The 23,748-nt window shown below is 40.5% G+C and overlaps 2 protein-coding genes and 1 long non-coding RNA gene across 6 annotated transcripts in view; 1 reads left to right on the top strand and 2 right to left on the bottom strand.

Moving 5' to 3' along the window:
• glcci1a (glucocorticoid induced 1a) overlaps positions 1-8,345 on the bottom strand; it is a 72,643-nt gene extending 64,298 nt beyond the window's left edge. For all 3 annotated transcript variants that reach the window (XM_088600472.1, XM_088600473.1, XM_088600471.1), the window contains exon 1: positions 7,964-8,345. In XM_088600472.1, coding sequence (XP_088456598.1) covers positions 7,964-8,345 — 382 coding nt within the window. The remainder of the gene's footprint in view (positions 1-7,963) is intronic.
• On the top strand, positions 7,236-8,445 carry LOC148650877 (uncharacterized). Its single transcript, XR_015925598.1, has 2 exons — positions 7,236-7,679; positions 7,972-8,445. It is a non-coding gene; the product is annotated as an uncharacterized LOC148650877 (long non-coding RNA).
• A 1,852-nt stretch (positions 8,446-10,297) lies between these two features.
• The window catches only part of umad1 (UBAP1-MVB12-associated (UMA) domain containing 1), a 29,546-nt gene continuing 16,095 nt past the window's right edge, over positions 10,298-23,748 (bottom strand). For both annotated transcript variants that reach the window (XM_088600474.1, XM_088600475.1), the window contains exons 3-4: positions 22,059-22,144; positions 10,298-13,003 (exon numbers count right to left, since the gene is read on the bottom strand). In XM_088600474.1, the coding sequence (XP_088456600.1) occupies positions 12,749-13,003; positions 22,059-22,144 (341 nt within the window). In that variant the 3' untranslated portion in view covers positions 10,298-12,748. The remainder of the gene's footprint in view (positions 13,004-22,058; positions 22,145-23,748) is intronic.

Below are 23,748 nucleotides of genomic sequence, written 5' to 3' on the forward strand. Positions count from 1 at the left end.
GCAGGGAATGGCCTGTACTGACAGGGTGAAGGAACTGGAAAAAATTAACCACTAGCTGCCAGACAGGCTAGGTGGGCCAAACATCCAGTTCTTTCTCATGGTCACACATTATCAACCTCTAGATAAACACACAAAACAGTACACCCGCCCTCTAAACACACTGGTGTAAAAATAGCACATTTCATTCATCCTGAATGGGTTTTTCAAGACAATGGCATATGCACACCAAACAAGGTCAAACTAACAGTTTTAACAAATAAAAAATAGTCAAACCTGCTGTAGTTCTTAGCTGAACAGTGAAAGTTCAACACTAATGAATGGTTTTAGATATTTTTATCAGCTTTTCTCCCAATTATACAGGTTATAGTATGTCCAACCAGGATTGCCATAAATAGCCCTGAAACAATGGAGGAAATAAATACGAGATAAAGCATTCTGGGCAGAGCCCAAGGTCAAGTCTCTTGGTGAACTTTCACTTAAGTGGAAGCTACAACAGACTGTTTTAAGCATGACAAAGTACAGAACAATGCAAATACAGTGTTCTGAACAATGGAAGAATGCTGCTTCCAGTACAGAAACAGGTGAAGAATTCTGTGGCACAAACACAAAAATCCTCCAACAAGTCAGCCCATAATTGACATAACAGTGCCCTGTTCTCTCTTAACTTGACAAGAGGAGAGATTAAAGGCAATGTACCAGATTGTTGGTTTGACTGCATAACAGATAAGATTATATCAGATTGCAGCAATTCTCATAACTACTTTATCCATTTAAGTTTTTAGGCTTTCACATATGCATGTTCCTCATTCATTCAGGTCTATAATCGTAATTCCAGAAGGTACAAGCTTCTTCTACCTGCTTGCAGGTCACTCCCAAGATACTCTGCAACCAAACATCAGAGAAAGACAAGATACATTTCTATACTGCACTACTAAAACACTATTGGCCAAAAATTATTTTTTAAACCAAACTTTTCCCAACCACTACTTGAACATTTAATCATGGTCATAACATACACCAGCCAGCTCCTGAACATGCAGACAATAAAGCTGTTTCTTCTTCTACCCTTGTTTTCTCCATCCTTATGTATCACTGCACAAAACCCTTTTCTCCCTCCAAATAGTGGAATGAGTTTTACCTTTTACCTTGAACTGCTCCAACATTTGTACTTTGTCCTAGACTACTTTTTGTACGGACAAAAATAAGACACAAAAGTGTGGAGCAGGTGTTGGGGTTTTGATCTTATAACTAGAAGGCTATGAGCTCAAGCTCTTTAAGGGGCACAGCTGCTGTAATTATAAGATGTTTTGGGCAAAAATGTCAGTCAAATAAATCCATGAAAATAACAGTCCTTTTGCATAAATAAAGACAAGCACACTGCCCCTTGTTTTGCTGAGATATCATGTTCAGTCCGTTCCTGAACATCATTTGTTTTGTCCTTCTTAGTGTACCATAGGACTCAATTCAGCAAAACTCTGAATTTTTCCTACCATACCCCTCTTCCCAATCTTTGCAAGGAAAATCAAAATCTCCCATGACCACCCCTTCTGACTAGACACAAATGTTCCTGATTTCACTGTACAAGATGTTTGTTCTTTCCTTTGGAAGTTACACTTCCACAGTCCTCAGTGTAACAATGTTCAGACTTGCAAACAATTAATTAACGATTAACAAGCTCAAATCTGGTTGGCATAAAAAGAAAATCCCAGAGAATTCTAAACCTTACAAAAAATAATGTTTTCATTTGATCGCTGGTCCAGTACTTGAAATTCACTTTGAAAGATTCAGAGCTTCTATTCAAAACTAGATCACCTCTGGGAAGAACAACCTTTAACCTTTTAAGATCACAAAAAGTAAAAATAGAAACTACGAAAACCTAAAAACAATTATCTTTATTTAAAATCAGTAATATACAGAAACTAACTACAGTTAAGGGTTTACTTAAGTGTGCTTACAGTACACCATATAACAACAATAAAAGTTGCAGGCTGTACTTTTCTTTTAAACCACTCCAGAACATCAGTACATTAACCACTGTATCCCGCATGTGCTTGCAGTGCTCATTTACCTGTAGATTTGTCCAAATTATAAAGTGACTAGTATTATGCTTCCTTTTGCAATACACTATTAATTCTTAATTAATTTCATTTGCATTTGCAAATGCAAAGCCCTTTACAAATACAGGTCCTCTTTCAGATTATTGGAATTTTGGTGCATTTTCACCTCATATTAAAGCTGCATATGAGCGCTGGCGATTTATAAAAGGGAGTCTAAATTAACAAATATCACCAGAGTTCGGTCCTTGTTTCTCTTATTTTTTTATTTTTCTCTTCAACTAGGGGGTGGGGACACATTTACTGTTTCACACGGGCACATCAGATTAAATTAAACAAGCACCAGACTTTGGTGACGTTCGTTCACTCAGGCTTCCTTCATTTATCCCAAGGACCCACAGGAACCTCATCTGATAACATTCAGAAAATATGAAAAAAAAAAATCTCAAAGGGGGCAAATACTGTTTCGCCGAACTGCAAGCAAGGACCAGCTTCATTCTGGGGTGTCACACAGCAGCCATACTGCACCAGCAGTCCAGTGCCCACTAGGCAACAGACCAGGCAGAGAAGTGAGGCCTCACCTGCTGAATTAAGGGGGAATTTTGAGGGAGGCCAGACTGCTCAAGCCCCGAGTGAAACTGAATTAGGACACCAAGGGTTAACACCCCTGTTCCTGTAGATACTGCTGTGGGAACTTTAATGACCAAGTAGTCAGGACTTTGGTTCAAAGTTTCACCCAAAGAACGGTACCACCTATAGCAGAGTTCCCTTGGATACCCTACAAGGGAAGAGGTTTGTCCACCAACACCACTTAATGAAGCTACCTGGGTTTCCTAAGAGGCCTGCTTTCCCATTAGCAACCACACCCAAGATGCTCAGCTTCTGAGATCTGACAAGACCTTGGCGCAAGGTAGTAACTTTGCTGTATACAGTAAGATCATCCTTCCAAGACCTCCCCACCACATGGTGATCCACCCTACTCCTTCACACAGTCTCAGAAATTCTTAAAAATGTGTAAGATGCTGACTTCATAGTAGTATACACAGATTTCACACTTGAACATAGCCGTAAAGTTACGGCTATAAATGAATATTTATACAGTACATAAACCGCAGAGCAAAATGTAACCAATCTATGTACTGTATATGAAAAGATGAATTTTTACACATTACTGCATGCATAAGCTGAACACAAAAGCAAAAATACAAAAATAGACGTGAGGAAATGGAGGTGGAACACAGCTGTAATTACAGCTGTCATTAATGTTAAATTACTTCATTTCTGGGTGAACCTACTGAGCTCCCTTCTTTGCAAGGACTGTGTGATCTTAATAAAATAACTCCAGATGAAAGGTACGGTGCTTTGCAAACCGTGCTGAAGGCACGTCTTATCTCAAGGTGGCCATTAAATTTAATGAAGCGACTAGGAAACCAGCAGAACTGATAATCAAAAATTCCAATAAGCATTACTAATATGATTAGGATAATAAATTCATGCCTAATACTGTGGAGCTGGTGCTGGGTTTAAGTGTCAAAACATTCTCATATTCACTATTGCACAATCCAGATTTATAAGCGTTCTACATGAGACATTGGATGCCTCAATTGAGCAGGAAGAGAATTTGGTTGCTTAGCTGTAAACTTTTTAAGCCATTCTACTGGCTTAGTGTTTGCATTTTTTTAAAACTTTTCTACGTTTACTCTGCCCTAACAATAAGTAGGTCTTGCATTGTGTGCTGCACTTTTTAAAGATTTTCCCAAAGCTTTGAGATGCAACTTTCTTCAGGACCAGAAGGCTCAATTTTTAAACATCAGAAAGGTAGTAAGTCATTAACTTTGATTCCTATAATGGCAAAGCATAAGACTGGTGAAAACCCAACAAGGACAACACTCCAAGCTAAATAAAACTGTACATTCACAAGTACTGAGCTACCCTTTACACTGTACTGCATCAGCACAATGTGCTAAAAATACAATTAGCACTATTACAGCTAAAAGTACATACAATAATAGGCACAAGTTAGCATCTACATCTATTTATAAAAGGAAGCTGATACATTACAGGATTCCCACTTACAAAAACTATAAATACTGTATGTATTTCCTTTACTGTAGGAACATAACATCAGAAAATCTGCAAATGAGCGGAGAACATTTCATCCTTCAGGCTTTGTCTGGGAGCAGCTCAGTGAGCTGGCTGCTCTCATCAAGTTTGGGTCTGCACCTTTCAGCCCCAACACCCACAACTCTTTGTGTAAAGACGTGCTTCCTGACCTCGGTGCTAAATGAAATCCCATTAGTTCCTCATTACAACTTAAATTAAACATGGATACGCATTTAACAGTTAAATCACTTCAAAAACAAAACATAAGAAAACTTACAAACAAAAGGAGACCACTCAGTCCACACTACTCACTGGGCTGCTAAATGAGTATGGTCTTTATGACTTAAGGTCTATATGTAACTGCTGCATATAAAATTGGAGAGATTTATTTTGTTTTTAGTATTTGGCATATATTCTATATTTTCTTTTTACGATGTCCTGTACTATGAACAGCATATATATAAATCACAAATTTCATCATCTTTATGCCCTTGATCGATGGATAGTGGACAAAAATAGAAACACCAAGTCATGTCACTTGTCAGAGCACTGGGCTACCAGGCACAGCCACTACAGCCTGTATGTGCAGTGGCATGGAGTCTACCAACGTCTGCAATTCTGCAGCTGGAGGAGAAAACAGGCACCTTTCACCCACAAGAAAGTCAATCAGCTCACATCAGATGGATGGAGATGGAAAATACCATCCAGAATGGTTCCAGAACACCCCGTAAACACTCAGTTGGGTTCAGATCTTGTTACCAAGAAGGCACTAGCACATGGATGACATTAGCACCACAATCGTCAAACTACTGTGCGACCACACATGCTCTGTGGATGGACGCTTTGTGATCCACTCGGCAGGTAGGAAACACTGCAACATGGAGTCAAGATGACTGGTTCCTTTAAGTTGCGACTGGCAACTAAGGACATGAGTGCACTCAAAGTACACCAGGACAATGCAGCCCACAACATTCCAGAAACCTTCACTGGAAGCTGTGGAGTTGTTCAAGGTACTGTCACACGTGTACTCATCTGTCTGCTGAGGATCTAACCTGACCAGATCACATTTCTCCACTGCTCAGTAGTCTATTCCCTGTGCTCTTTGCACCACGCACATGTGAACGGCCACCTGTGATGAGCAGTTTGTACAATGCAGTCCGACTCCTGAAGCCTGCTGTGTGGAGTTCTCACTGGACCATCTCTGGTGAAACCCGACGCCAGCGCCCCAGATATTTGATATTTGCAGTCCATTGATCTGTACTTCCTCGCTTGTTTTGCCTCACACTTGGAATGAACGCATCACGATCCTGAAACATCAGCAAAGCTCTTGCTAAATGCACCCCAACAATCACCCCTCTTTCAAAGCTACAGAGTCTTACAAAGTCCCCTCTTGCATAAGGCCTGTCCAGAATGTATATACATGGCCCTAAGCACGCTGGAATGTTATTTGCTTACTTAATGAATCAGTCACACCCAAGCAGAAGCCCTTGTTTTCAATATTTTGGTATCCATTTACCTGTGTTTTTTTTGTCTACTACCAGTATCGGCACAACAAGGAAATTCATCACAAAGTACTTTATGATGATCAAATCAAACTTGTGATGGTTAACTATTTTTCCCCATGTGTTTTTATTCCTAGGGAGGGAGAGGGTAATGAAATAAATCAAATTAAATTTAATAAAAGCTCAGAACCCTTTGTGAAGATGCCGGTTTGGCAGGATCCTAAGGTCAGGGTGCAAGGAAAGAGCTCTGTTACCCCCAACGTGTGCTCATGAAGGCACAGTGCCTTCAGCTAGTCTTGTTACAGGGCTAAAATAACATCAAAATTCCTCACACTGAGCAATAAAAAAGCAGGTGTTTAAATAAGCTTTGCAACTATCTTTTAAAAAGTTTTTTTTTTTTTATTTCTCAGACAACATAGAATCATAATGAGCATACACTTCCTAAACAAATTTTCGAGGACCAAGAGATGAATTAGGGGCTTAAATGTATTTTTGATAAATGTCTTTGGAGTGGGCTTCCCCTGTGACACATCTGGGGTCCTCTACCCCTGCTGGACATCAGGATTGTTCGTATGTAGCAGGCAGTCAGGACCCGGACACATCCAGAAATGCTTCAATAGGGTAGAGGTCATGGGCCAGCCAAAGAATGTTAGGCATCTTATTGTCACCCCACAAAATCGTGGATCTGAGATTCCTGCAGCACACGGACATTGGCGTTGCCTAGTATGGAGAAGGTAACCGCCAGCGCCACCATTAAATATTTTTTCGATACGGGCGGATCTCTGACGTCAAGAATGCCGCAGTGCGACCCGGGACCCACAGACCGAATCTGCAGCAATGCGGAGAGGGCATACAGTGCCGACAAACCCCACCACTGCCTTCACAGACATCCTTCTTGTACAGATCACTTCAATGCCACAGTGTGGATCCAAAACCAAACTGGAAAACACCACAGCGGATAATCAACTTTTGTGTTATCAGATGTTTACAAGCTTCAAATCCCACTTTTTGCTCTTCCTGCACCATTAAATATATCAACCACCCATTAAACCAGGAGTACCAGGGAACTATACCCAACAGCTCATCAATAGTTGAGCTACCGATAGCAACACATTCAGCCTGTCCTGGTGCAGGTTTGAGTTGACACAGTGAATACCACAGTGTAACATACTTCATGCTGTGGGGGATTTCTCACTCAGAATCCGGTTGTGGAACACCTTCCAAATCCTGGGATTCTCCTGGACCTCCTACACTGACGTTCAGGGGTGAACCTTGCCTGCAGTATTTAGATGGCTACAGCTTTCCTCACGACAGATTTCAGAACGCCTTTCAATATCTAGTCAATATCTCCCGGACATAGATTTCCAACATCCAGCAGCTTCAGGACATTCTACATAGCAATCCCGATACTGTATACGTATTTCTACATTCGTGAAATATCACACTACGTAATCCATTATAAATCATTACCCACAGATATGCCGTATGCATACAGGCGAAAGCTAAATGGCTGCATGTATCTCTATATATTCAGTGGCTAAGTTACACTGCTTGTTGTTTTTTTACGGGAAAATAACCATGCCTCCTCTAGGCTTCACAGATGTCACAGATAGGCCCCAGGTGAACAATGCAACGCTTTCGTCTGCTCAACCTGCCGACATCGGTGCAGCGCCCAGTACCCCGTGATTACGGCGGACCCCGAATAAGGCCCCCCCTCCCCAATACCTGCGCTTACCCACGAAAATGCAAAAGCGACGTTTTCTGGCGTGGCCGTACTACTGTAGCACCGACCCTAGCGTACGAGTCGGGGGAGAGGGAGAGATAAAAAAAAACATCCGTGAGAGAGTTTCTGTTTTCTAAAACCACGGCGTGAGCTGCCTCACCAGCGCCGGAGCACAAGAAAGCTCAAGTCATCCTCCGGAAGGATCAATACCCAATGCCAAGGTCGCCGGCGCCGTCTCCTCGGGCACCGGCCACGCCAGCCCACGGAGGACACTAGCAAACACACAGCTGTGTGCAGGTGACACAGTGAGCCGACGAGAGCCGCATTAGCCACCACATAAATCCCCGGCAATACTCTTGTGTTGTTGTTGTCGTCGTCGTTTTTTTTTTCTTGCATTCGTTAGACTCGCTAAAAACCGAAAAACAAATTTCAATTCGGCAAGCATCGATACAATCCGCCTCCGTCACGGGATTGGCTTTAATTCTGATAAATGATGGCGAAGAAGGAGGGGGGGAGGAGGAGGAGGAGATGGCACGCCAGTTTATTTTTATTTATTTTGTTGTTTTGTTGTTTTTTTTTACCTCTGTAGACGGGCGAGTTCGGGCTCCTCTCGGGCGAGCTCTTGCTGTCGGGGGACCGCCGGTGCCTCCCGATCAGCCTGCCCTCCGCGGAGCCGCCGGCCCCCGGGTTGGAGAGCAGTGGCGTCGGGCTGGGCGGGCTGGGGCAGCGGGAGGACGCCGGTCCCGTGTTGCTGCCCACCGAAAAGGAGGAGGGGGAGCGGGTCGGGCTCTGCTGGTTCGCCCGCAGCAGCTGGTAGGGCACGGTGGCGCGGATGGGCTGCAGCCGGGTGCTGCCGTTGCTGCTGTTGTTGGCGGAGGTGGGGGACGCCGCATTGCCGCGTCTCATTCTCTGCTGCTGCTGCTGCTGCTGCTGGTGAGACGGGTTTGTAGCTGACGCGGACATGCCCGCTGACCGTGCAAGACACTCTCGCTATCGCAGTCCGGCTAACTGGCAGGCATCGGTCTCACAGCCCTGGAAATAAAAGAGAAAACAAAAACCCCGATGGCTTGCGACTGGCATCTAACTTCTTTTGGAAACCGTGCAGTGATAAATAACAGTTGAAAGAGAGCCGCCCCCCACCACCACCACCACCTTTTTTTTTTTATATGTACCGTACCTACATTCAGAAATGTTCGGATGGCCCTCGCACAGACCGAAGTGGCTCTAACATCTCCTTTTTTGTTTGTATTTTCTTTTCCTTGCTTTCAGGGGGCTCGCCCGCTTGCGGTCATTTAAGAGACGGGGGGCAGGGGGCGGGGGGGGGAGAGCAGTCGAAATGGATACCAGCCCCGGCCGAAACTGGAGGGGCAGTGTGCCTCTTAGCCGGCCGCCTGTCCGCGCAGACCCGCACCTTCCCCGGTCTTGACTCCGACTGACAGCGGCGGACGGCCCCGGGAGCCCCAGCCACACGGGGGCGGGTTACACCCGCCGGCTCCGGCCGCCTGATTTGCGGCGCACGGCGCGGCGTGCGCGCAACCATAGGTCTGCAGAACCGCACTGACGCTGCACATAACCAATAAGTTCATTGAGGTCTCGGCGAGGAGGAACACAGACGATGCTTAAGACGCCAATTGGCTGGGGGGGGGGGGGGGGGATACAAATTGACAGATCCCGTTTGTAAAGCAGGCTGCACCATAGTACGGCGTGCGTAAAAAAAAAAAATCGGTAATGCTGCCGGGGATTAAGAGGTTGAGTGGGATGGGATTAGTCCACGTTTATTGCTTTGGGCATTTAATTAAAGTCGGACCTGCGACATAAATGAGATTTGTAATACGGATCAATAGGCGATTACAACTAGGCGTGTTCACAATAATAACGCGTAACAGCGGATCGAGGATGACAGGTTGTGCTCGGAACCCAACCCCGACCAGCCCGGTTACAGATCTGCGTAGTAAATAGTATTAATGATGTCACACGGCCTTATTTTCATTCGTGATGCGACTTCGTGTCTCGAAATTACGTTCAATACTGTGTCTTAGTTGTTGGAGACTGGAAATTGAATGTACAGTAGCTCGAGTTTCATTCTAAACAGGATAATGATAACATTACAAACCTGAGCTATGTTTTACCTTATGTGACACTTTGCTACTTTACCGCCTTATCCTGTATTTAGCTTCACTGTTCGTGATATTTAACGTTATAGAGGACTGTACCTCAGAAAAGGGTGGAGCTAGGATTTATTTGGTAAGTGTAGTTGTTCAGAGGAAAGCCTTAAAAATGTTTTTTTTTCTTTGTCTGGGTTTTGCATGATACTTTTCCCAAACCGTGTTAAAGTTGCACCCGTGGTACATTAAATTCGCCTGAATATCGTGGAACCACAGAGAGCCATTGATGCGAATTCACATGCTCTGAATACAGGCTGTACAACAGTAGGGCAGCAAATTTAAGGAAACTCTAATTTGAGTTTTGCACATCTGCTCAGCTAAACAAGGACAATTGGAGATTTCACTCCCAAAGAAGGCTCCGTGGTCAAAAGATTGAGTTTCTTCTTTTTACTTTTCAGCACAGAATTAATCTCTACTTATTCCTGCTTGCGGCCAGGCCAGCTTTTTGTTCCTGCAACAAGAGCTGCAGAAAATCATGTACTTTAGTTTCTCCATGGAATGTGCAAGAAGCAGGGTTGTGAAACTTAAAATATGCCGTTTAATATTTTTATGATTAAATTACACTATATACACTACGGTCTTGTTTTACCATATCAGTTCAGACTTTTTAATGTTAACTCAGCAACCTTACCATTTACCATTTGAAAGCAGTTCGATTATGGATATTCCTTTTCAAACCAACTGATTTTGATGAAAGAAAGTCGAGTGACCTCTGTTAATACCACAACCACCAAGAAAACAGCAAGAAGGGAGTTTTTCAACAGTTCTTTATTGACACATAAAAATATTAATCATTTCTACAACAATTTGTGCAGCACATGCAAAAGGTGGTAAGGATCTTGTTTGCTTTATCATTTAGTAAATCTGTGATTCTTTCCAACAAGGATACAATATGAAATCTCAAGTAGCAAGAAAAACAAGTTCTTGGAAAGCAGAAATGGAAAATAATTTGAGCAGCAAAAAAACCACAGAGGCCAGTCTGTCTACAAACTCTAACTTTTGTAACAGCAACATGTAACGGTTTTAGATTTATAGAAATTTCATACATCATGTTTAATATTATCATTAATCAAACAAGGCACAGGACTATGTGAACACGATTCACACAGTTTAGGTTGTCTATACACAAGACAAGGACAGCATAATGTTTTTAAAAATAAAAACAACCATGTTTCCCAAAACATTAATACTGTATTTCTGTCCTCAGAAATGCTTATTATATAAACTGATAGGAAATATCAGTTTATATAATAAGGCAATATTAGTAATGTATAATATTAATTCAAAACTAGATCATGGTAAGAAAGGTGGCACTACTGAATGTTTTTCAAAAAAAGTTGTAACTCATGCTAAGACATAGTCTTAATTTCTTTTCGTTGTCTTGAATGTGTAAATGATTCCTGAGAGAGCCATCCCAAAAAAGCTTTTGAGAGTTTTCTGTGCCATTATCCCTGGTGTCAAAGTCTACTTCAAATTAACACAGACATGTGGTACAGTTACAATTCCACGTTAAGTATTTTTGCACCTACAATACTGCAAAAAGAAACACACATTGACATTGTAACATGTATATAGATATTTCCACTTAACATGCTGTATGTTTGCACTCAGAATATAGACCACAGATGTAGTGTATAGCTATAAATCATGCAAGGCTTGGACTCTACAGAAAAAAAAGAGAAAATGTATTATACATCCTCATTGTGCAAATTTTTACTGCATATTTTCATGATAGATAATACATATTAAAAACTTGTGAAGCTCTGAATGTGGACAATTTGCAGCCTTTGTTAAAACATTTGATTTGTAGATAGGTTTGTATGTGCCTGTGTCCTCGATATACAGTACCTTCTTTTCATGTTTTAATGATGATCATTTTAAGCAGAATCCTTCATTTATTTCTTCCCTTAATTGTACATTCTCCAATTTAGGATACATGAGAAACACCCCCCTGTGCTGCAAATCACAAAAGATGAAGAAATATTAACAGGTGTCATTCCATCATCACTATCATCATCATCATCTTCGACTTCTTTTTACTCTATACAGCTCCTAAAATGATCCCGCTCAAGGCTGTGTAAGGATAACAGAGCTCAGCCCAGCCAGGCTCCTTAAATCATCCTGCAATTTCCCTTTCTCACTCAAGCTACAATTAGGGGTCAATTCACCAAACCCTTTTGGAAAGAGATGAGACCATTAAATCAGAGAAAGGTGCGTTCAAGGTGCATCCATCCATCGCAAACCTTTTAAAAATTAAGTTTTAATTAACTCCTCATTTTTGTATTAGCTAGCAGCAGCTATTTTGTGTATTCTAAAGCACGTTAGGAGCTGGCCAGTCCTCGCAGCCTTCAAGTGTCTATAAATCAGAAAAAGGTCTATGCAAGCAGTTACAGTTATAGTCCTCAGGAAACACTACAGTATTTCATAGGTAATTAAAGATAAATAATTCCTTTAATATCCCAAAAGTTGCATTTGGTCATGGATAAGCCCTGTATTTAGAGAGTAGACGGAATGCAAATCTCAAAACTCTTGAGGGATGTGATACATTTATCAAGGTGAAAGGTTTTTAGACAGTGCCTCACTGTCTTATTGCTTACTGCTGGCAGATTTTTATGTTTTTTTTTTTACTTTACTTATAGTTTTACAAGAATGAGAACCTGATGCTCTCTAGAACCCTTTTCATGATGTTTTCGTTAATGTAAAGAAAACTGAAGGGAGAACTCGGTGTGATCAAGTCAAATGTTGCCCCCCCTGCAGATGTTCTTTGCAAGGTACAGTATTTGTTATCAAACACAGTTCAATTAAATAGAAAGGACCATGTTCTATATTAACTGTCTGTAAACAGGCTAAAAACAAGAGGATGCCATTCAGTCTAATCAGATGAGCAGAAGGAGTGAAACAATATTCTCCTTTAGAAACAAATTTAGAACAGTTTTTGAAAGAATGCAACACTTCTCTTAACATGTAGCTGTGACACTGTGTAAACAATTTCACCAGTGGCTGGTGGTAGACGCGGATTTTCTCTGCACCAGCTAAAATTTGATACTTTTTATGTTCAAAGAAACATTCTAAGAGCTTGTAATTGTTGCAAACGAGTCAATACAACTTCCAGTTAATCACAGAAATTAAAAATATTAAGCCACTTGCAACAAAAACATTTAAAAGTGACAAGATGACAAGTAACTGCGTTCTGCTGAATTATTAGGAGTCGCACAGCACAGAGTTTTCCAGAGTGAAGTCGTATCGGAAGCTGGCCAAATTATCATTGAAGTCCCGAGACAAGAGCGCATCTGGAAGATCAGCGAAGCCCGTCTGCAGGGCAAGAATATGGGGAGCCAAGGTGAAAGGCACGTCTCCCAGGAGCTCTGGCATCATCGGGGCACTCTCCACACTTTGATTCGTCACCGGCGCGAGCTGAGCACTGTCGACAGGCGGGGCTGGAGCTGTGGAGGATTTCTATAAAGACGACAGAAAAAAAGAACGCCATGTAATTCTGAGCAAAAAAAAATGCAATTCCGAGTTAAAATAACAGCACGTGGAATTCACCCCCATACTGTAACTCTTAAATATCCGACACACACACATTGATGAAGAGTAAGCTGATGTGGTCCCATTACTTACAACTGAGGTGAAATATAAGGTGTGTAGATACAACAGGCATATAAATACGTGAACTGAGTGTTTAAAACACAAATTTCAATATCCATTATGCAGAGCTGTAAAGCAAATGCTGATATCTAATCCCTATTACAGGGGGGTGTTAACGTGCAAGCTACAGAGGACAAGCAAAACTTAATTCCATGCTGAAAAGTAGAATTAAAAAAAAAAACATTTCAGCACTGGAACCTCTTCAGAAGTTGAGGAGAAATAAGTGAAATAAGAGAAGATGAAACTATGAAGGTAAAAAAAGATCATGTGAGAATGGATACAGGGAGAGGTACAGTATTTCCATTGGAGCCACACACAATGGCTCATCGGTCTAGAGATTTTCCTGGTTTCCACCTCCTCTCCAGACGAGACTCCAGTCCACAGCAGAACCTGCACCCAGCAAACTCTAGTCCCCATTCATCCAGCTGGCTGGACTGGAGCAACTGGGGTTTATGTACCTCACTCAAGGTACAGCAGCACTGTCTGCAACGAGGACTCAAACCCCACAACCAGCCGGTTGTGAATCCGGAGACTAAGCCACTACACACTACGCTGTCCCCATAAGACTAAACATGGAGGGGTAAAAAGAGGGGGCAAAGATCTGAACTTGTTGGGAGACCAAATCCAGGGGAAATGTGGGAGGGGAGTGTGGAACGCGGACAACCCAAGGCAATCAACGCCATGAGGAATTCCCACACGGAAAACCACATCTCACTTGTCCTTCTTTTCCACCACAACGCCCTTTATATTCCCAAGGTCAAACAAACCCTCCATTTTACAGGAGGGCCACTCATCTGGAACCTTGTTTTCAGAGCCACCAATCTTCTCTTGCCACTTCCATCACCTAATCCACACAGATGTCCACAGCCCCCTTAACTACCCACAGTCCCCATCTACACCACGCAATTTGTCTCACAGCAGAAACTGCACCATCTGTAAATACAGTATACTGTATATTCAGGGGCCCCACATACACATTTTGAGATCACCTGAAGGGTATCATGTTAGTCTAGCCATCTCATTTATTCTACGTTTTGCACAGGGTGCCCTGTGATTAAACGCTGGCTGACCATTACAAGGAAGATATCACAGTGGCGGGAACCAAAAGTCTCTCCAAGCCAATATATCACTGTTGCGTCTCTTCTGGCCATGATTACACTGGCCCTTCTGTTTGTCCCTTCACAGGGATTCAAAAACTCCTACTCCAGAAAAACCGAAAACAAATTATCCTTAAAACGGGACATACCTTCTCCCAGTGTTCAACGGTCTGTTTATGTCTTTCTAAAGCTCTCCATTCATTTTTGGACTTTTACTCTTCCACACCTTTCCTGTAGTTCATCTCCCAGATTTCCGTATCTCCGGACTGACTTGCTCACCTCCATCAATTCTCTCATTCTTCTTCTTTTTCTTCTCTTAACCTCATATTCCTGTTCTCTCCCCCCTTCCTCACCCACCTGAAGGAGGTTCAAAGCAGAAGCATTGTGTTTCACCTCACCTTTCTACTGTTTTGCAAGTAATTAACCTGTAGGCCTACTTGTTCTGTCACAGCCTGAATACGTTCAAAGAGGAGCAACAAAAATTATTCCTGGTCTCAGTTCTCTCACATATAGGCGGGTTAGAAGAGATAAATCGTCTTTCAGAGCTGAACAAATGAGAGTGAGCGGAGATTTGATTCAAGTGTTTAAAATCCTAAGAGGCATCGCTAGGGTCAAACCAGGGAACTGTTTCACGCTCAGTAGTGAAACAAGGACATAGGGACACAAATGGAAACTAGAAAGAAATTCATTTAGGACTGAAAATAGGAAACACTTCTTTATACAAGGAGAGGGTAGATGTAACACCCAGGTGGTTGAGGCCAAATATCTGGGATCCTTCAAAAAAGCATATGGATGATACTTTAGATTCCATCTATTTTCTACCTGCTTTAAGCAACACAGGGTCACGGGGGAGCAGCCCAGCAAGAACCAGGGGCAAGGTGCAATACACTCTGGATGGGACATCAGTACATCACAGGGCACACACAACACGCACACACTCGCACACACACTCGCACCAGGGCCAGTTTTCGCAGAGCCCAGTGAATCTACTAGTCTGCCTTTGGACTATAGGAGGAAACCAGAGTACCTGGTGAAAGCAGGGAGAACATGTCAACTCAGATAGCGCCCCAGGTCCGGAATTGAACCATAGGCCCCAGCACTGCAAGGCAGCAATGCTAAATGCTGCAGCACCGTCCTACTCTAACATTAGATTCCCTTAGACGCTAAACTACTAAGCACCAGGATGGGCCGTATGGCAGCCTCTCATTTCCAGCCATTCTGAAGTGGGCACTTGTGAAAGCACAGCTCCATGGACTTTTTAATCCGTGAGTATTCTCTTACTTCTTGTAAATGCAATAAGACCCGGAGTGTTGGAAACCAAATCTGAGCTTGAGCAGTGATGTATCTTGAGTAAGGCACTTCACTTCCGTCGTTCCAGTAGAATTGCCATCTGTAGAAATCAGTACAAACTTAAAAAGGCTTTGGACTTGAATTATTAAAAAGAACTCTAAAACTCTCAAAGCCCAATGACCTCTTCTGAATGTACTATGAAACACAAACCAGACAACTTTTTGATTTTACTTCTATTTATGAAAATTAGGAAATCTACAAATATGTTTGCATAGTCTCTGTTACACAAATTTGTACTGAAGTTACATGAAATACAATTATACCACTCCACACACACGTATTGCCTAAAATACAAAAGGTAAGTATTACAAAGATTTTTCAGTACAACATGCTAGAAATACCTGATTTAATTGCAAATTGTTTAAAAATATAGTTGTGCGTAGTAACGCTCGGTCATTGATGCATGAAATCACCAATTGGAAAATATATAACTAATTACTCGTTATCTGAAATAGCCAGGAGTCATCAAGGCTAATGATTGAGTTATTGAACAGCTGCACTGCGACTGTCAGCTTTATTCCTCAGTGTAGCATGACTGTTTCTACGCACTGTGATATATTCTGACAAAACGTCTCTTCCCCACCCTCTCCTTACACCGGCAGAGCCCCTCATCAATCTGCACACCCCAGTGAGTTCCAGCACTCACACCATATGTGCGGTAGTACAGCATCCGTGTAACAGCCTTGGCTGAAACACAAAAATAAAATTCATAACACAAACATCTCAGGCCATTTATTACGAAGCCACAGTGTATGGGGCTATCGGAGCTTTCACTAACAGAATACATAAATCAACAGAATTTTGCGTGCAACAACTTCTAAGTGACCATATCTGCAGACACAGGTTAGCTGGATGGTATTTCATCTGCTGTTGACGGTAGCGTGGAGCAGTGGTTGGGATGTCTGGACCCTTAGCTGGTTGTGGGTTCAAATCAAAGATGAGACACTGCTGCCTGACCTGTGAGTGTGGCAGTTTGCCCAGAATAACCCCCCTGTTAAAAGACCTAGCTGGACAGTTTACGGGGTGCAAATGTACGTTGTTTTAAACGAAAGCATGAGTCAAATAAATTAGAAGTAGTAGTAATTAGTATATGGCTGTCATGAAATAAAAAGGAATTCATTTTAAAACTGTTACCCCCCTCCCCCTTTCTTGTTGATGAACTTGATGAATGCATGTTCTTTTCCAGTTGTGCAATCTTGCCTTGAAACTTCCATTAGCTTGTGCACCTGATAAGGCCTTATTTTTGAAGTGCTGACTTGCCAGGGCTTCATGGTCAGTAGATCATGATTTATGAAACATTCTGGTTTAATGTCTAATCCGAAGGACAGTACCTCTTATAGCACAATGTCCCATGTCACTGTACAGCAGTATTGGTTTAGAAATTGAGGTCTACAGGGAATAGCACCGCTTACTGGTCTACCAGCACTATGTGAGACAAATCCTAAGGAAAACTCTACTGTCTGCAATAATGTACAATTGCTTGTTTCTGAAAAAAAAAATCAATCTCCTTAACTCAATATTCGTTTTTAAAAACAATTTAAATATTGTCATTTTTTTAAGCATCTCATTCTCATAAATAGAACTTACTCTAAGTATTTGCAAAAGATTTGCAAAATCTAACACTATTGCTCTAGAACCGCAATTCTCTTATTAGAAATGATAGTTATATGTCATTCTTGTTTATAAACCTCTTCAATGTGTGCAGAAAAACACTTCCATCCATTGTATTGATGCCATATGAAATTTCATTATACAAATAATGAAAATTTCAGATTAAATATTCGCTTTTCATTGGAAAATTTATTTAGTCATTTTCAGACATGCAGTTACACCTTATAAAGCTTTTTCTTAATACTGAAAAAATCCTGTGCCTAACTGCACAAATATTGAACAGGGTACAGGCTTTCTCTAGATATGATTGCTTGGGTAAGGCAGAAAACACAGTGTGTTATTTCACTGGCCCAACTCACATTTCACTTGTCACGTGCAACAAGAGAACAAGAAGAAAGGTAGAGTCACAATTCCCTTAGCCTTCATCTCTATAGTGTCTGGGGATGTACACAACAAATGCCATTGTTTTAAAAAAAGACTATAAGGCATGTGGGGGTAAACATCAGCACCAAAACAGATACTACACTCATTTCTGTACTCATAATAAATACTGTTGCTGGCCCTTTAAGACAGGTGCAATACAGCATGGAAGAGAGCCAAGAAACAAAAACAAGCCTTACAATAATACACACTCCATTTCTTTAAAAAATGGCATCTTGAGACAACCAGTTATTAACACCTGACCTTTCCAGGGTACCACTTATACTTGAAAGCACAAATAAAATAACCCTTATTTGCTCTTTTCTACTGTTACAACTGGGCTCCCTACAGTAGGGTTGACTGTGAATTAGTTGTGATTTCCAAAAACAGCTATTAAACAAAGGTCAGGAGGCAACTGTGAAATGACCTCCAAAGCTATCAAGTTTAGCCCTGCATTATTTATACCTAATGAGCACATCTCAGGGATGTACAGAGCCCTCCTTATATTATACACACACAACAAATCAATGGCTCCTACAGATGATTTATTTATGGGATTTAACTGGAAGGGTGCACCAACACAGATAAAGGTCTTACATTAAACTACTTTGGGCCTTTTAAAATTTATGTAGTTGTATACATAATGTACATAAAGCATTAAAATGATATGTTTTCAACAACTGCAAGAAAATCATTATTCTAAACCTTCCCTACATGTTGCCATGGGTAATACACAATAGTTTACGTAGGGAGATGTCATTTTAATTATAAGCTTTTGGATTATATGCTATTTTAGATTCTCAATTACTTGTTTTTCTCTTCAGTGGCATGTCAGTTTTTATGCAATTATAGACTATGTTCTAGGATCCGGCTATTAATAAAATAAGCCCAAGATAAAGTTTAAAATTATTCAATAATTTTTTTGTAAAGTTAAAACCTAAAACTATCAATCTTATCCTTTCAGAATAAGGAACGTAAGTAACCAAAATACATTCAGCTGGTATTACCAAGTATCTTTAACACTTCCAATGTCTAGTTATTTTTTACATTCGTTTTTTGAAAAAGAGGATAAATTATATTGTGAATGGCATTTAATTTGCTGCAGTTGACAAACTCTTGCCATTTTCACGAGTGAGATATTAATTTGTAAAACATCACGTTTACATTTTAAGATTTTCCACAAATAAAAATATATATTTTGAGTTATTGGGAACACACCCCTAAAAGTACTTTTACTGTATTTTCAGAGACAGCACATTCAAACACAAGGTGAATTTCTGCACTTAAAGTCAACTATTTTGTTACAGTTGTGACCGTTTGCTTCTGTTTTGAACACCTGTGCAGCATTGCGTGTCAAGAACCACATGTTTAACAGTGCAAGACGCATCAAAAGTGTATTGCATAATGCTACATATAGAAATGAAGCCAATTCACAACAGAAACACAAACATTTTGCTTACAGGATTAATTTGTAAAATATTCAGGAACCGGCTTTTTAACTGGAAACTGTTTTCTCACCTTTCTTAAAATTCCAATCAAAAATGCCACTAAGGTATCTGTGTTCGGTATCCCTTTTTCAGAAGGATAGAAAATCACAGAAAATACACAGAGGAAAAAGACAAACATCCCAAGCAGGTCAACTTTTGTCAGAAACCATTAGCGGATACAATCAAATCTTTATATTAATTAAAAATGGTAATTGGTAAATTGGTAAAGGGGCTGGTCTTTCTACTGCTTTACTTATTTTAAACACTTGGTGAAAAGGGTGTTTTTTTTATTCCAGAAAATATATCCTCTGGAGTAATGTATGGAGTAGTACTGTTTATAATACATGGCAGTGCCACAGATTCATAAGTATAAGTCAACCTGAGACTCATCAGTAAGACCGTCTGAAGTCAGAGCCAAGCTTTTCACCACCATCTGAATTCCTCATATTGCGTCTTCAGATTATTTTTGAACAGCAAACACTGCATCACACAAAACAGGAGAATGAATCAGTAATCATGTCTCTAAACACTTAAGGACTGAAATAAAAACACATAAGAATCTCATCTGCAAGATCTGTAAGAACAAATGTACATTTCTCATTTCTGATTTTTATGTGCTTGTTTGGCCCCACTCAGGATAATATTAAGTTAACCTTATGGAAAGGGATATGAAACCTTAATTAAAGCATAGCCTTTCTAAAATCTCTGCTGGATTATTATAATCAGCAGTGTAATCCAGTGCTTATTCACCTTTACTTCACTTAATAGGAATTAATAGTATTGTTTTTCAACCTGTTATATTATAGCTCCTGACACTGTGCTTGTGAATGCAAAGACTGGATAGTTGCAGAACCCTTGTTTTTTATTTTACCCCTGGAATTCGTAAGCGAAAGAGCGATACTAAATTTCATCTGAACAAATGTATTATTAGATTGAAAACAGGACTGCCTTGCAGCACCATATTGCTCGAAGAATAATTTCAAACATTTTAATGGAAAAACGTACAACTGCCACGGCAATATTTTACAATTTAAAAGCCATTTGATTCTGGACATTCCTGTTCTAACCACATGATTTAATAAAAGAAAAATCGGATGGATTCCGTCAATATCGCACAAAAGAAAACAGCAAGTAGACCATTCTCAACAAGTATTCATTCTGATCCATAAAATAAGAATTTCTATGTCACTTTTTTAATTAAAACTATAAAAATAGCTAATATGAAAAAATGTTTTATATTAATATATTAATGAATTTGGTCCCCTTACTCAAAACACTTTAAAATCATACTGAAAAAAGGGCACAATGCAAAACCATAAATAATCTATCTGTATGTTACCGGTGTGAAGTTTGTATGTTCTCCCTTTGTTCACGTGTGTTTCCTCCTACATTCCAAAGACATACTGCTAGGTTAATGGGCTTTTGGGAGAACTGATCCTGGAGTGTGTGTTTCTGTGTCTGTGTGTGCCCTGCGATGGACTGGTGTATCCGGCCTTGTGCCCATTGCTTGCTGGGACAGGCTCTGGCTCCTATGCGACCCTGCATTCAATAAAAGTTAGGAAATGGGTAGATGTGAAACTCTAGTGAGTCTACAGTTTCTTCCAAGGAGAAGCAAACATTTTAGCATTCGTTTTCTGAAACAGAAAAGCAGTACAATGTGACCCACCTTTAAATTCACTCCTCATGCTTCGAACTTGAGTTTTGGGTTTAGACTAGATCAAATACCTACTCAGACAAGTTTCTTGACAAAAACCTGACCCAGTCTGCATTTTCATTATAACTGTAATTCGAAAAATAAAATGTGCCAGAATTTTGATTCGGACATCTTTCAGTCTAGTTATTTGGACAACATGAAGTAAACACATTTAAAATTTTTCTATTTTTTTTATAAGAAAATAGTCACACAATGCGTGATATCCTGGCTGCTTTCAAGATGAAGTTGGACGAGACCTTTGGCTCAATAAACTAATAAAAACCACATGACGTAAATGGGCAGAATACCCTCCTTAAAGTGAACAGAGGGTCATCACCAGGAGTGGTGATGCAGAGGATATAGTCGGTGATACCTGTGCACTGAGACGCATGTCAGTCAGTTCTGCAAGCACAGAGATACCGTCTCCTCCGAATTCCTTTCTCTACTGCTTGCGTCAGCTACACCCTATCAATATGTTCCATTGGCTGCTCCCACCTATCTGTTTGCTTAATTGCTAATTCAGTTGTATAGTTGAGCAGATGGCTGTTTGAAGGTCCTGTTCTGGAATAATAATAATAATAAACTTTATTTTATATAGCACCTTTAAAGGTGGCTTCTCAAAGCGCTTTACAGTATGAGAACAACAATAAAAAGAAAACACAAGATAAAACACAATTACAATATAGAGAGGAGACCATGGATGGTGGTACGAGGAAAAGCAGAGGGGTGAAGAATGGAACCAGTAAAGTAAAGGCAAGTTTAGAGAAGGTGACTCTCTGATATCCTTAGGCAGAGAGTTCCAGAGCTTGGGGCATAACAGTAGAAGAATGAACAAGAAGGTTCAGTATTTGACTATTCTGACTCTCATCTAGAGAGTCTGAAATTGATCCCAGCTCCCCAACACCACGAGGCTCAATGCTACACACTGTGCCACCGTGCTACCCTTAAATCTTTATCATTAATACAATTCATCACTTCAAGTGTCTCATCCATAGGCTTCTCACCTATTTAAGCTCATGCACTTAAATGATTATCAGCACTAAAAAGAAGTCAAACTCAGCATGCAAATGCAGGTACTTCCTATTCAACCTAAAAAATAACTGTATTTTGTCATTCTGTATTTAAAATTCAGTTTATCTTTTTTGTTGAATATCATATTCCTATTATACAGCTAATAGGAGGCATTAATTAAAGACAAATCATACCCATGAAGGCTCTACAAAAACTTTTACTCCTTCTGGAACAGTATTCTTGCTTTGGGTTTTCTGCTTCTGTTCTTCCACAGTCTCCCCTACAAAGCAAAAAACAATCAGGCAAATTGAAAACAAACTTTAACACATAAATAGAAATGCAATGTAGTTATTCATGACAATTACAGGGCATACGTTGAATTGCATCGCATTTTCTCACTTTATAAACATTTACATCTGTTTACATTTTTATTTGCAAGACTGAAATGTTTCAAAACAATACTGGACGATCTGTTTTAAGTTATAACAACCTTATCGTCCCTATCACAGTGCATAACCGCGGTGCACAGACAAGTGTGAAAACTGACAGCTGACTTATATTCATCATATGAAATGTTACAAGAAAAAAAAACAATAAAAACTTGATTTAGAAGAGCTTAAGAACCTGGAATCTTAAGAAATGGAGGCCTCTGAGCGGCACATCCAGTAAAGTTGCCTGCCTGTGCACACCCTAACCTTAAACTGGAATTTCAAAGCAGGGCAGGGTGGGAATAAGTCTATCAGGGGTTTCTCAGCTGTCCTCGTACCCTCCCCCCCATGATGGACTCAGGTATTGTAGCTGATACTTGAAAAAAACGGTCAGTTTGGCGATTCCCAAAATTGGGTGGGTGTAACAAAAAAAATTGCCAAGCCTAGTTTTTAAAAAAAAATGTTTTTCAATAACCTGAATTCGGAAACCCAGAAAGAACAGCTAATCTCCTGATCATCGAATTGCAGTCCTCTCTCTTTTTATATTTTACCAGAGTTACCACAAGTTCACAACAAGCTTAAGCACTAAATCATTTTTTAGGGCCCACGAGTCAATAATGTGGATTAACTGTGATTAATGTGCGGTTTTCTGATAACATTAGTGGATTAGACAGTATTAGGCCTCTCAGGAACATTGTAACACAACCCTAGCAGTTGCTAGACAGAATACAAAACATTAATATTTCTTTCCTGTACACAGTATATCAACTCACCATATGTGCTTGACCAGGGAATGTTTTAGGTTACCTAATTAAGGGCAGATGCTGCTGTGATAAACATTTTTTTCTCTGAGATTTATTTCACCTTTTTTTATTTTCTGGACTTCAGTCTTCCCAATTCATGCCATTCCTTGATCTTAAAAATATATCTGGGTTTTATACTGTACTATATTTCTTATACTCAATGTCAGCCACACTCATACGCAGTTTAACCTGTGTGAAATCACACACAACACATTAAGACAAATTGTTGTGAATTGTTCATTACTGTAGACACTAATATTGAAAGAAAGACCCCCACTCCAAAAAAAAACCTTTTGAAAATTCAAAGTCATGAGCAAGTCCATTTCTCTGGATCACTATCACACATCTGCCACATGACAACAATGACATTTGGACAACGCCTGTAATACCCACTAATCAGACACAGCATGCTGTTGCAAGAGCTGAGCTTCTTCATGGATAAGGACACCCTGAAGAGTCCTGCTGCCTCAGGATGGGCTGCTATCTCTCTCCACAGCACAACAGAGGGGCACACAACAGTCACAACCCCTCTGGAAGATTGCCATATTTAGGCAAGTCACGTCAGCTACCTTTTGTGAATACTTGCCAGTTAGGAAATAACTTTAGAAATGTCATAATGAAGGGTGACAATATCTGCAAAGACGGTTCACAGG

The sequence above is a fragment of the Lepisosteus platostomus genome, chromosome 12, assembly GCF_059453375.1.
Source record: "Lepisosteus platostomus isolate fLepPlt1 chromosome 12, fLepPlt1.hap1, whole genome shotgun sequence".
NCBI lineage: Eukaryota > Metazoa > Chordata > Actinopteri > Semionotiformes > Lepisosteidae > Lepisosteus > Lepisosteus platostomus.